Source organism: Helianthus annuus, chromosome 8 (assembly GCF_002127325.2).
Source record: "Helianthus annuus cultivar XRQ/B chromosome 8, HanXRQr2.0-SUNRISE, whole genome shotgun sequence".
NCBI classification, from domain to species: Eukaryota; Viridiplantae; Streptophyta; class Magnoliopsida; order Asterales; family Asteraceae; genus Helianthus; species Helianthus annuus.
In genome coordinates this window covers 79,947,957-79,961,376 of record NC_035440.2, presented here as the reverse complement: position 1 = coordinate 79,961,376, position 13,420 = coordinate 79,947,957, and the positions used below count along the sequence as shown (strand labels likewise).

General features: G+C 41.1%; 1 protein-coding gene across 1 annotated transcript; it reads right to left on the bottom strand.

Annotated features, from left to right (window-relative positions):
- Positions 1-1,278: 1,278 nt before the first annotated feature.
- On the bottom strand, positions 1,279-1,929 carry LOC110870231. The gene has a single exon (XM_022119428.1). The coding sequence runs from the start codon at positions 1,927-1,929 to the stop codon at positions 1,279-1,281; it is 651 nt and encodes a 216-aa protein (XP_021975120.1).
- Between the last annotated feature and the right edge of the window lie 11,491 nt (positions 1,930-13,420).

The window sequence follows — 13,420 nt, the reverse complement described above, 5'->3', positions numbered from 1 at the left end:
AGTGACCTAAGAGCGGTTCATGATGACGTCACTATGAGCGAACCATATACCGAACATGTTTTGACATGTTTTTAATCAGAATTTTGACCTGAAACTTCCAAGGGTTTGTCTTTGTATGATAATGCACAGTCTGTGAGTTTTTGGACGAAATTTGACCGTGAAATCTTCTGAAAATGAGAAAAGAAGGTGTAGAAGTGAGAAGAAATGATGAAATCCGGCTATAATCTGCAAAAAACCTCCTCCTAGGCTCTGATACCAATTGTAAGATCGATTGCTGACCCGAACGAGTCGTTCAGAGGTTGTCTCTTGCGTTTCAGATGCGGAATAATAAGAAATGCAAGTAGATATAGCCTGTTCTTCCTCCTAACTGCTTGTTTTATTGATTTGAAACGTTTTACAGTTCAATCTTCACACCGGCAGAGCTTCGGCGTGGAATTCGACAACAACTACTCAGGACCGCCCTAAAGACCCCTATATATAGACTGTTGGGTCCGCTCATTTGTCACATGTCCATAAGAGCGGACCAAGCATGTCCACATGAGCGGTCCATACTTGACAAATAAGCGATCCAGGAACAACTGACTCTATGAGCGAACCTGATTCCTAAAACCTATACAGACTTCCGTTTTCTCGTATTTCGCGCCCTATTCTATACAATACGATGTAAGACCTGATCCTAGACACCTAGACGAAATCAACAGATGTAGTGCACTAACAGCGCATGGGAAAGTTATTTGGCCCAGGGGGAATACGGTTTCCCCCGCAAATCCGGCCAAAGGGTAATCTACCGGCTGCAACTGATCCTTGTCTTCTTGATCAAATTGGTTGAAGCACTGCTCATATATGATGTCAGATGTACTGCCCGGGTCGATGAATAATCGCTCAGTGCAGTAGTGAGCCAGGTAGCCTGTGATTCCAGTCATTGTCCGGTCTTCTTGCCGCCTTGCGCGGCTTTCCACGTCCTCCGTTGATCATGTGGGTTGAAGCCACATGCATGGTCCTTTTACCCGCGGAGGTGCCCTCGTTGTGGGGGGGGGGGGTGATGCGCTTGGTTTGCTTTTGCGCGGCTAACAACAAATGTTGTAGCTTCCCCTCTTTCAGGGCTCGCTCAATCTCTAGTCGGAGACTGATGCAGTTGTTTGTTGTGTGACCCGAGTCCTTGTGATACTCACAGTAAAGTGTGAGATCCTGATTCTTCTTGGACTTCATCGGTTGGGCTGGTCGCAAGAATTTCGCGTCTGTGCGGAGGACGTCGCTTGGCGACTGGTTAATCACGGTCTAGTTACGTTCCCGAGATTCCTTCTTTGATGCCCGGTTTTCGCGTTGGGCATTGATTGTTGCCCTTGCGTCGGGCTGGTGACTACGCGGGACGTAAGGCTTGGGATTGCTGCTGCGATTCCACGTGTCCCGGTTGCGCTTTTTGTTGCGCCTGGGGTCTTGGCGGGAGGACTGGCCTTCCGCTTGGGGTTGTGCCTTTGTAACGTGCGGCTTGAGAGACCGCTGAGTCTGGGCGTACGTCTTGACTGCGGCCATGACGTCGTCCCATTTCTTTGGCAAGCCTTCCTTGCCTGAGATGGTCGTAACCATTTCTTCGTCCTTGACGGCTCGAATGAAATGGTTGCGTGCCACTTGGTTTGCAACACCGCCTATCTCCAGGCACTCTTTGTTGTAATGGATAACAAACGACTTGAGAGATTCGTTGTCTCCGCGCCAGATGTTCGCGATGTCCACAGAATCACCTTCGTGACGTCGCTGCTGGCTGAAATGTGCGAGGAACTTTGCTTGCAAGTCCTCAAATGAAGCTAGTGATCCCACTGGCAAAGAATCGAACCAAGCCCTCGCCAGACCAGTGACGGTCTGGGGGAAAAAATGACACCAAGTGGCCTCGTCCCACCTGCCGTTGCACCCGGCGCCAGTAAAAATATTCATGTGGTCGTCCGGGTCGGACGAACCATTGTATTTCCCGATCGTTAGTGGGAATTTTGTTGTGGTGACATCGGCGTGGGCAATCTCCCGGACGAACTTGGAGTTTTCGGCCGCAGATTTTGGCCTGTAGGGTTGGCTTTGGTGGCGCTTTGCAGCGCGGAGGTATGTAGTGCGGGGTTCAGTGGGAGGAACATAATTGCGTCCTCCTGGTCTGCTGTTGGTTGTGTGGGATTCCCCGCAATATGTATGGTCGTCTGGGTCGGTACGATCGTACCCTTCGTTGTGGGACTGAGGTCCCAGACGGCTATGGATGCCGGAACCGCGATGTGCTGCGGACTGCCGCTTAGTTTCGCCATGAGGGCCTAGGCAGCTCTGTATAGGGCCCCTGCGGCGGGACCCGTACGAGGAATCGTCCTCATCAAGTGTGCGGACGTCGCAGTAAGAGGAACCACGGTCTTCGTGCCTACTGTGAGAGGCTGGGTGTATGGGGATCTTGCTATCGTATTGCAAGATACGACCCGCAGGTGTATATGGTGCGGTGTGGGACCGCCAGGGATTTGCGCATCAGCGCAAGCTTTATTGTATGTTGTGGCCAGCATAGTTTGTTGTTGTAAATACTAGGCATGAAGGTCCATGCCTGTGGGTATCACGGAAGCATACTGTGAAAGATCTGGTGTGAATGCGAGGGGAGTGCCCCCTGCTGCAGATGTGCCTATGTGGCCAATATTTTGAGCCGGGGGAGTGGTCCCCGTAGGCCCTGGGTTTGTGGGGTTTAGACTTTACCCGGTAGCATTGTTTGGACGATCGGACATGATCTTAAGAAAGGAAGAGATGCGTAAAAAGTGCTAAAAGTAGTGGTGGGCGCCAATGATGAAACAGTGGTTAACCAGGAGAGGTTAATTCACTGGTCTCGTCAAGTAGGGTTAATCCCTTCTTTCCGAGGATCGGTGGCTTGACCGTCGGCTGGGCTATCTCCTGCACAAGGAAAACACACCGTGTCTCGTAACAAGGAGGAAGGGGTGGGGGGTGCTCCTTGTTACCACTCTCTGGCGTGAAAATCAGTAATTTGCTTGAGAAGCAAAGTGTGTGATAGTAGTAGTTGTGATGGAGTTGAGAAGCGATACCTCAAACCTGGTTTGGGATGGGTATTTATGGCCGAGGAGTGAAGGAGGGTGGTTGAGTTGACAGACTGACGACGCGCCGTCCTTATGCAGGTGTGTCAGGCTTGTTGGCTATGGAGGTGAAGCCACATCCCACTGCGGTGTCAGTCTGTTGCTTACGTATGGGCTGACAGGCGACTGTCATTTGTGCCACTTGCACTGCAGTGTCAGTCCCACTTGCCTTGTGGGCAGGATGCGGTGCCGCGCCGCATCGCTGCCTGTGGTAACCGCTGTTATTTCCGCATTCCCAATCTGGAAAAGACTGTGGGATGCGGTGCTAGGCCGCATCGTCGCTTATGTTGACTGTTGTTGTTGTCCAGATTCCTTGTCATGACGAAAGTGTTCATAGGATGCGGTGCTAGGCCGCATCGCTACGCGTACACCCGTTTTCATACACAAGGTATGGAGATATTCATAGGATGCGGTGTCAGGCTGCATCGCTTATGCCTATCTTTATTTTCCCATCACTTGACAGATTGGATTCGACAGCTGTGTTCGTGCGTGCCCGCACGGACACAGATAAGTTCTTGCTGGTGGGGGTTTTTGATAAGAGTAATGGTCACTCGCGGTCGTGCTGACGCGAGATCTGGGACCATACCCCTTCAAGTAGGTAAAGTCACAAGGGACTATAACCATCGTGATTACGATCATGTTGCAAAGTTCAATTGAACCCTGTCTTGATCAATTGATGGTCAAAGCCGAAAGTCAAATATTGTTTGACTTTTAGCTTGAAATAAATAAACAAGACTAGGAAGAACACTTACAAGTGTTATAGGATGGAAAGAAGACTAGAAAACTCAGGTAAGAAGCCTCTAACAATGTGGTAGCCTCTACTTAGAGTTTATAGAGAAGAAGAAGTGAAATGAGCAATGAATGAAGCAAATGAAGGAGGTGTTTATAGTGTTTCTTGAATCTCTAGGATCATTACATGTGTTAATGTGTTGTCCAAGGCATGATCCACACCATACAAGTATTAGGGACTGATTAGTGAGCTTGTAGGACACTTTACTTGGTCCCCAAACATGAAAACAACCAGCCAAAACCATCAAACTAGCTGTTTCTGGTCTGATATCTCTCGCTGGCGTGACCCAGATAGGCAAATGGGTCGCTGGGAGCGAGCCACTCTGATCAGAACTTTTTGATTTTTGGCAGTTTCAGTCCCTGCAGCCTCAAACATGTTTTTCGACGCGTTTAACCCCCGTTAACCCAATTTCAAGGCTTTATAAGGATGTTAAAGCATAGGGGACTTGAAATATGCTTGGAAATATTATGGATGTCGGTTCGTTTAGTCGTACGATCGCGTTTTTGGTTAATGATGACGAAACTCGAACGGACGTAAACAATCCATATTACGCGACGAATAGTATTTTTGCATTCCCATCACTAAAATACAATATTTTAGTGATTACAAAAATTTTTGGATGTCCGGATATGGTTGGAACACAAGTTATGCACGCATTTGCATGCTTTCGCAGTTTTGACGCTTTTAGCCCCTGTGATCAAATAAGCGTATTTTCACATACCGAACCCCTCAAAACTTATTTCTAAGCTATGTAAAGGGTATTTAAGGTACGTTTAGCTTATTACCTTGTTTCGGAGTGTATGTTGCTACGCGAATTGGCAGACTTTTGCAGTTTGTCGCAAATAGTCCCAATGATCGAATAAACTTGTTTTTGCCATACCGAACCCTTTAAAACTTATTTCTAAGTTATGAAAAGGATATTTAGGGTATTTTTAGCTTATCACTATTCCGGAGTGTACGTTGCGTTAAACTGATTACGTTTGCGTAATAGTTTACGTAAAACTTCTAGAAAAGTTTTTCGAGAGTTCGAAATCATACGAGATTTGATATGTGTAAATGTCATATGTAATTGTACAAATCCCGAGAATGAAACACAAGATTTAATTGGATTCGTATTTGTATAATGGTCGTAAAGGCACAAATGTCACAGTCTCCCCTACTTTAGGAAATTTCGTCTCGAAATTTAATTTAGAGGAAACTTGTAGGAATAGATGTGGATGATTCGCTTTCAAATAAATCCTCCATTCCCTAAGTAAAACTCTGGGCCATGTCTGGATTTCCAACGAACTTTGTTATTCGTACTCGTCTGTTGTTTATAGGGAAGAGTTCAAATCCAAAGATTTAAACTCCATTCCAATAGGTTTGTGAATGATTGTACCGAACCTCAAGAGAGTCATGTAAATTTCAAAGTGATATTCTTGTTGTCGAAGGATTCGAAGTAAGTGTGAACTCGAAAAGGAGTTGGAGTTTCGAACAATGAATGGAAGAATGTTTCCTATGAAGACTATTATAGGAAACTTGTGTGTACTCGAAATTGGAGTCGGAGAGATAAAACAACATTGGTCAAGGTCCAGAACTTCTAGTAACTTAAATAACGCTACGCTTGCAATGTAATAAGGAACACTTATATATAGGAAGTACCAGCAGCGTATCCACCATGCCCTTATTACATTGGTCTCATTTTGTTATTCTTATCACTATAGATTCTTACACATGACAAAACTTGTTGTGGTTTATGTGCACTAAATTGCATAATTATGTATGCATCCATAATTACATAATTCCTTGCATAGTCCGCACAGTTCATTTTAAAATGTGTAGGGGAAGAAAATCAAACGAATAATCCTGTGATCACTTGACTAGACTACCATAACACTCGGCTCGGTGGTAGTTTTGCATCAAGCCTTGACATAAGGCACATAACACTCGGAAATTAAGACAAAGGCCAATTAGTGCATGTACTCCATTGTCTTTCGGCTATCAACGCCACCACATGATGCATGATTAACCATCCCCATCTTTTAACATTATTTTCACGAAATTAGTAAAATAATGTTAAAATTAGTGCACTTTCACTTTTGCCCCCTGAGCGCCCACACATATATACATTTTATGCGCATACCGCAAGCGGGGTGTTCAATAGCAAAGCTAAGGTAGGGTCTGAGGAGGGTAAGATGTAGACAGCCTTATCTCTACCCCGTAGGAATAAAGAGGTTGCTTCCAGTGAGACCCCCGACTGGATGTGTCCACAAAAGGTTTCTTTTATTATATATATAGATATAGATAAGCATTGCTGATAAATATAATATATATATATATATATATATATATATATAACTTCATATTTTCAAAGAAAAAATAAAATAATAACAACTCTTAAAAGGTTGGTTCGGTGTACATGATGGATGGGTTTCAAGTTTCAAATCGTAAGCCCTTGAACCGTTAAAACCGGACCATACACCATTCAAATCGGCTAACTTTTTCCGGGTTAGGTTGTTTGGTTGGTTTCAACGTTTTAAGAACACCCTAACATAAATTAGAAGTGTCTCTTTTGATATAGTGTTTTTGTTGTAAAACTCTCTTAAATCTACACGGATGTTATTTCTATCACTTAAACGTAATCTTATGTTACTTTGAATCATTAGATGATAGCATCATGTTGAATTAGCAGAGTGCTAGAGACTATGTTAGATCTGAGGTTGATATTTGTAAACAAATATTGATTAATAACAATATAATTCACAAGTAGAAAGTCATCATCAACGATTGTTTTTTAATTATAAGTCAACGATTACAATATGTTTTAGAAAAGTTTACTCTAAAGACTCCCCCTCAGCCGATAACGTAACAAATCAGTTCGTACAAGAGAAAAAGGTGATGTGTGTGATGAATAGATCACTAACAAGTGTGATATACATATACTACGTACGAAAGCTCTGCTCAGTTATTGGTTGACATCACCCTAATAGTGACATCTAACATTCCTAACAGAAAAGATTTCACAGTTGTTGCCAACATCTGTGCAAATCCTAACACATGTTCTAACTAGTCTAAAACCGTTAAAAGATAAGTACTGTTACATTGGAAACCATTGTCTAGACTATCCTCTGTTGTTGTGATCCAAACATCTGTTTGGCCAGACAGATGTTTGGTCTTCTCCATCAGACCTTTGGCTTCAACAGACTTTAGCCTTCAACAGATGTAGTTTCTTCTTGAATAGCGGTTCCAAGGTTTGAACAGATGTTTGCTTTGTCTTCAACATATGTTTTTATTAGGTATTCAAGATTCATTATCTTTAGGAAGAGACTTGTTCAATTTTTTGTTTATTTCTTGATCAGTTGTTCACGTGTAAGCTTTTAAATATCATTTATTCTTTTGTAGGTCCAACAATCTTCCCCTATAACAGATGATGCCAAAACAAATGTTTCTTAGATCAATCTTTATTCCTCTTCATCTTACTTATGATTTGTGCTTTAAATTTCGTTTCAAATATTTCAGAAAGTAAGTCATCAACATCCCTTTCGAGTGGAAAATTTAGTAGATCTTGCAGATCTTCAATTTTTGAGCTCATCACAGTATTCATTGAAGTCTTTTTCACTTTCCCATTTTCCCTGACTATTGTCAATTCAGGGTTGACCTTGTCTGAGGACCATTTTTGAATTTTAGAGGCAGATGAGGCTACTGGGAGTGATGTTATTGAAAGAGGTGAAGGAATATGCATTCCCAAGACTTGCCCTAACAATTATGTTGGATTGGCATCAGGACGCCTATATATTATCACATTTTTATCCCTTTCTTTATAATATCATCTTCGTATCTTTTTACATCTTCTGCTGATATATCCTTCTGTCTTTTGATATGGCTTCTTACCATTGAAGAGACATGTTTTGCAGATGGAAGTTCGGATGTGTTGGCCTTAGAACTGATAGGTAGGTCTTCATAGTTAGGCTTTTTAGGGACTGGGGGATCTTTAGATCCTAAAGCTTCTAATTTCTTGTAGATCTCCCTGATTGTTGGCTCATCTCACCTAGCTATGGATTGCATTGTTCCATACTTTGCAGCAACCATCGCCTCCTTCATTCTTCTTAACTCAACTGCCTTTTGACCAACATGTTTTCTAGTTGCAGCCTAGTTGGGATGAGTGGGCTTGATGTCTAGATTAAGCTTTAGCATCTCAATCCTTGTTATTTCTTCCAGAAAAGCTTATCTAGTCCAACTAGAGAATTGAGATTTTGAAGCTCCATAAGGCTTATTCTTCATGATAAAATCCAGATAGTCTTCCCTTAGTTCCTTTTTGAGGTCAGGATTGCTAACTGGTCCTTGAGAAGCCTTTTGGCTGACATCATTTGCAAAGTCTTCAAGTCTGTTCACCTTAGTGAATTCTGCAGACATGATTTGCTGAGCCTCCTTATCACTTTTCCCTTTACTTTTGTAAGCAACTATCTTTTCAGCCTGTTTAACTTTTAGTTCTAGGTACACTTGTACATTTTTAGGCTTTTAATATCTTTTGAGGGATGGAAAGGTAAGTTGGCTAATGTTAATTGTGTAGTAGAAAGATTGTATTACTTTTGATACATTTTCTAACTCCAGTGGGTCAAGTGGAGGTTTTGTGGGTGGTAATATAATGGTGAGTGAAGTGTTTGTGGTGGTGGATGGTTGAGATGTAGTAGTGGTGGTGTGGTTTTGATAGGAGATGCATCAAGAGTTTCTTCATCATCATCTTGGACAATGAATTTGGTTCTCCTGGTTCTGGTTTGTGGTGTGGGTATTTTTGATGGTGGTTGTAAAGGTAGTGTTGTTGGTTTTCTTTAAGAAGTCCTTTGGGAGACTTGTGTGTTGGTGGTGATGGTTGAGTAGTTGTAACCTCTATTGTCACTTTTGTAGTGGCAACAAATGTTTAGGCGCAGTGGTTTGAGTGGTGATAGGTGTGGCAGTGGTTTGGATAGGTGCACCAGTGTTTTCTGTAACCTCTGTTAAAGAACCTTGGTTATCTTGTATCTATTTTCTTTCAATAATTTCCAGCATTTTTATATGCATGTTTGCTTCCCTTGTATCCCTTTTCTTTTGTTTTTCCACTTATTTGGCAATTTCTTCTTTTCTTGCCCTTTTTAGTGCAGTAATGCCAAACCTTTTTCCAGCCTTCTTGACCTAGGGTAGGAGCTTCCTCATGCATTCTCCCTCCCCCTTTTGGCATCATCTTCATATTTGAGGAGAGTGAGAGTTTTGCTAGTGTTTTCAAAGATAAATTCTTTGATGGCTTTCACTTTCGCCTGAGTATCTCTGTATTTGGCATCCACTATTTGGCGTATCAGTTTTACTTTATGGAATATCTTTCTTCTGCAGCTTGCTTTTGAAGGTGTAGGTATGGTTGAACATGCTCCCACATTTTTTTTTGCAATTTCTGCAGTTGATGGTGGAGTTCTAGAGTTTTGAACCAAAAATTTCATCATGTCTTTAATCTCATCAACAGATCTTTCCAATTTTGTAACTCTCTCCGTCAATTCAAGATAGTTTAATCCATCACCTAAGTTAATAGGATCATCTGAATTCCTACCTGAGGTGGCTGACTTGGTTTTAAACCAAGTGCCCTTTGTTCTTGGTACTGGGGACTTCTAACTGATGAAGAGACTATTGTCTCAACAGTTGTTGCCTTCAAGGAGGTCTTAGATGTAACTACTGTCCAACTGTGAGACTATTGTTTCTACAGTTGTAGTAGCTGCCACACTTGAAATACTTACCTATGTCCTTTGAGACACAGGAGGTGTTGCCTCCTCTGCTTGTGGGATAGCAATGATCCCTGGACCTAGTCACTTGTTGAAGTGTACTCTCTGTGATTTGTTGTTGAGAGGAACTAGGTATGTGCAAGTCAGTTATGCCAATTGCATCAAGAAATTTTTGTAGTGATGATGGAACAGGTTTAGTGGGTGGTGGAGTGGAAAGAGAGGCAGCCCTGGGAGAGGAGCTTGAGTAAAGATATTTAAGTGAAATCTCTCCCCCTTGATTTGTGTCCCATGTGCGTACAACACTCTCCTTTTGTGAGGATGAGGAAGTAACAACAGATGTTAGCTGTATATGTGTTACAGCAGGTATCTTTGGCATCTTAACCCCCAGAGTTCCTTTCTTTTTGGTTTTTCTTTTGGATTTGGGGATGGAAATGGTTTGTGTGGAAATGTCTAATGTAGGTTCCACAATGTGAAAACAGATTGATTTCGCCGGTATGATCTTCTTGCACATGATTCTTACAAAAAGATGCATTGTATATATATTTTTCAGTCTGTTTAGTTTGATTTGAAAAATATCAAAAATGCCAAAAAGATTTTCTTTTTAAATGGTCTCCCATTTTGAACTGACATGTTGTTGTTTTTGCATGTTAAGATAAAATATTAGTTTAACTTGAATGTGAAAAAGACTAATGGTTTTTCGAGATACTTGCTTGTGTTTCTAAACAGATTGATGCAATTATTAAAATGAAGTGTAGAATATAAGTAAAGTGCATATTGAGAGTGAAGTGAAAATGTACAACGTTACACTAAGTATGAAATTACATAAAAGTTATCTTGTTAAAACAATCAAATTGAACACCATGTTGATGTGTTTTCATGGGCACTATTTTGCCCATTGGAATTCCAAGTATGAGGAGTCTTAATCCAAGATAATATTCACCATAATGCATATCATTCAACCATGAGTTTGGTTGGTGTTAAGATTTGGTTGGTTGGATATATATTATAGTTATATAGTATGTATAATCGTCCTACGCTTTATAGAGTACCATGTAATGGTCATGTAAGGAGGTAGAATGAATTCCATCCATTTAACCTCATTATATGGATTCACCGAAGCACAAAATCATCAAATTAGTTGATGATTTTGGTTGTTCAAGAATAAGAATAAGAATGTACAAGTAACTAAATTTGCTAAGTGGCCAAATGAGAGCAACCAAGACGTGTACATACCTGACATTGCTGATGCGTGTGTAGTGTGTATATAATTTAGATATATAATTAAGCCCTTTTTACACCTTTAGCCAAGTTTTAAATTTATAAAACACGATATTTACTAACACTAAACACACATATGGGCAAGTGCACCCCTCGTGGACGTAGTATAGTGTTGGTAAGATACCGGGGTCGTCCAAGGACACAAGAGCTTTTAATACCGGCTTATCCTCAACGTCTAATCAAATCAAAAAGTTAGAAAACATGTTTTTAAACTAAGAAAATAAAAACTAACTAAATGCTGAAAAATAAAAAATAAAATAAAAACAGATAGACAAGATGAATCACTTGGTTCCGACTCGTGTATTAGTATATCCTTTGATTATTTTCGCACTTTTGCACTTGTTTAAGAGATTATCTTAGTTATTGTAGTAGGCCCCTCTTTTGAAGGCGACGTTACCCTCAACCCAGTAGTTTGAGTCAGCAAGGATACAATCCTAAAGGGTTGGATTATTGGAAGATAATGAATTAAGTTATTAATGCAAATTATGGTAGGCCCCGCTTTTGGCGGTGACGTTACCCTCGGCTAAGTAGTCTGAGTCAGCAGGGATACAGTCCTAAATAGCCGGGTTATAGTATTAATAGTAGTTAACTTATGAGGGGGTCAAAGAGTTTGGATCCCCGCCATCCAATACCTATGGGCATTGAAGGAGATCCTACTAAATTTGACCCAGGTCCCTTGCAGGACCTCTAAACGCTGAACAAGGGCAAGACCCTTACCAAACCGTTCCCTTAACCCCCGACCAGGTAGCCAACATACCTCCATATAGACCGTGGAGATATGAATGGTGAAAATCTTTTATTTTATATAGACAGTAAAATAATGCCAAGACACCACGGACAAACGATAAGGAAAGATCACCTTCAACATAAGTAACTAGTTATTAAAGTCATTAATACAAAACCAAATAAAAAGTGCAAAAGATTAAAAATAAAAAGTATTATACTAAACACTTGTCTTCACCAAGTGATGTAAGAGACTTAGGCAAACATGGCCTTGATTGTCAAGAACTCTTACGATCAATCTTGGATCCCGAGACAACTCACACACTCTACGATGGACAATCGATGATGGTGGTGGATGATGGTGTTATGGTGGTGGTGGGTGGTGGATGAAGTGTGAGAGAGGTGGTGTGCCAAGGGATGAGTTGGAATGAAACCAAGCACTCCTATTTATAGGCTGAACAGAAGGCTGGGCACGGCCCCGTGTCCGCTGGACACGCCCCCGTGCCCGTTTGACACTATCTCTCTTCATTAATTGTAATTCGCAATTACAATTAATGCGCCTGCTGTACTTTCGCCACGCCCCCGTGCTCACTGGACACGGCCCTGTGGTGGGCAATAGAAGCTTCTACAGGTTTGTCTTTTCTGCTGCTTCTTGGGCACGGCCCCGTGCTGGCTGAGCACGGGGCGTGTTCAGGCTTCTGTTTTCTCTTCTTTGCTTGGGGAGATGCCGTTGAGGGTTCGGGCAGTCTACTTTTATTCCTTTTCTTGTATTTATGTTAGAATTAGCTGTCTTTTTGCTTCTTTTGTGAATTTGAGCTCATTTCATCCTGAAAATACAAAAGGAAGACAAAAACACTCTTTTTCCAACATTAGTACTTAAAAAGGGTTAGTTTTATACCTTATTTGATGTAATTTATATGTTGCATTTTACACACATCAAATACCCCCACACTTGAACTTTTGCTTGTCCTCAAGCAAAATTCTTTAAATGTGGCTTACACTCCCAAATGGAATAGGTAGAAGAGAAGGTTTTTGGCTTGTCATAGAGTGTCGGGAATCCAAGATCTTTTTGGGTTTTATTTTTATTTATTTACAATCCTATTCGTTATGATTTATTTAGAACGTTTCATAGGATAAATTACTTATTTGGGCATAACATGCCTTTCTAAAATTTCATTTATATACAAGTTCACATACCTCACGGGAGAAATCACTCAACACTCGGCCGAAGGTGTATTTTTTTTAGTGAGTCGCTCGAGAGCGGCATGGAACTTACGCCTTCCATAGGCTTGCCAAGCAATCAATCCTCCTCCTTTTTAACTTTATACCTTTGTAAATATCAAGAGGACTTTTTGGGTGAAAGGTTAGGCTTGGGTTAAAGGTGGGTGGTTGGGTTAGTGGTTAGTAAAAAGGGCGAAAAGTGTAAAAAGCGTCGGTTTTCGTAACACATTTTTTTTTGTGTGACTTTTTATTTTGAAGTATTTCTCCAAACAAGCTTTTGTTTGTATAGCTTTGTTTGTTTTTAACTTCATCATATATATATATATATATATATATATATATATATATATATATATATATTTTGGGGGTAAAAAGGGTTTAGGGTAAAGAAACGAAAGGTTTAGGCTCAAAGGGGTTAACTAGGGGGATTTTGGGTAGGTGGTAAAAAAAAATGAAAAATAATGGTGTAGAAAGAAAAATGGTTAGTCCTATTGCCTCCATCATTTACTTACTTGGGTTTAAGTTGGTAAGGACCGTGAATGAATCGTCGTGGCAAGTTCTAGATTTGTAAGAACCAAGCGGCTATT

Excerpts from the sequence above, each read along its gene's own strand:
- LOC110870231 (XM_022119428.1), bottom strand. The coding sequence starts at position 1,929 with ATGAATATTTTTACTGGCGCCGGGTGCAACGGCAGGTGGGACGAGGCC.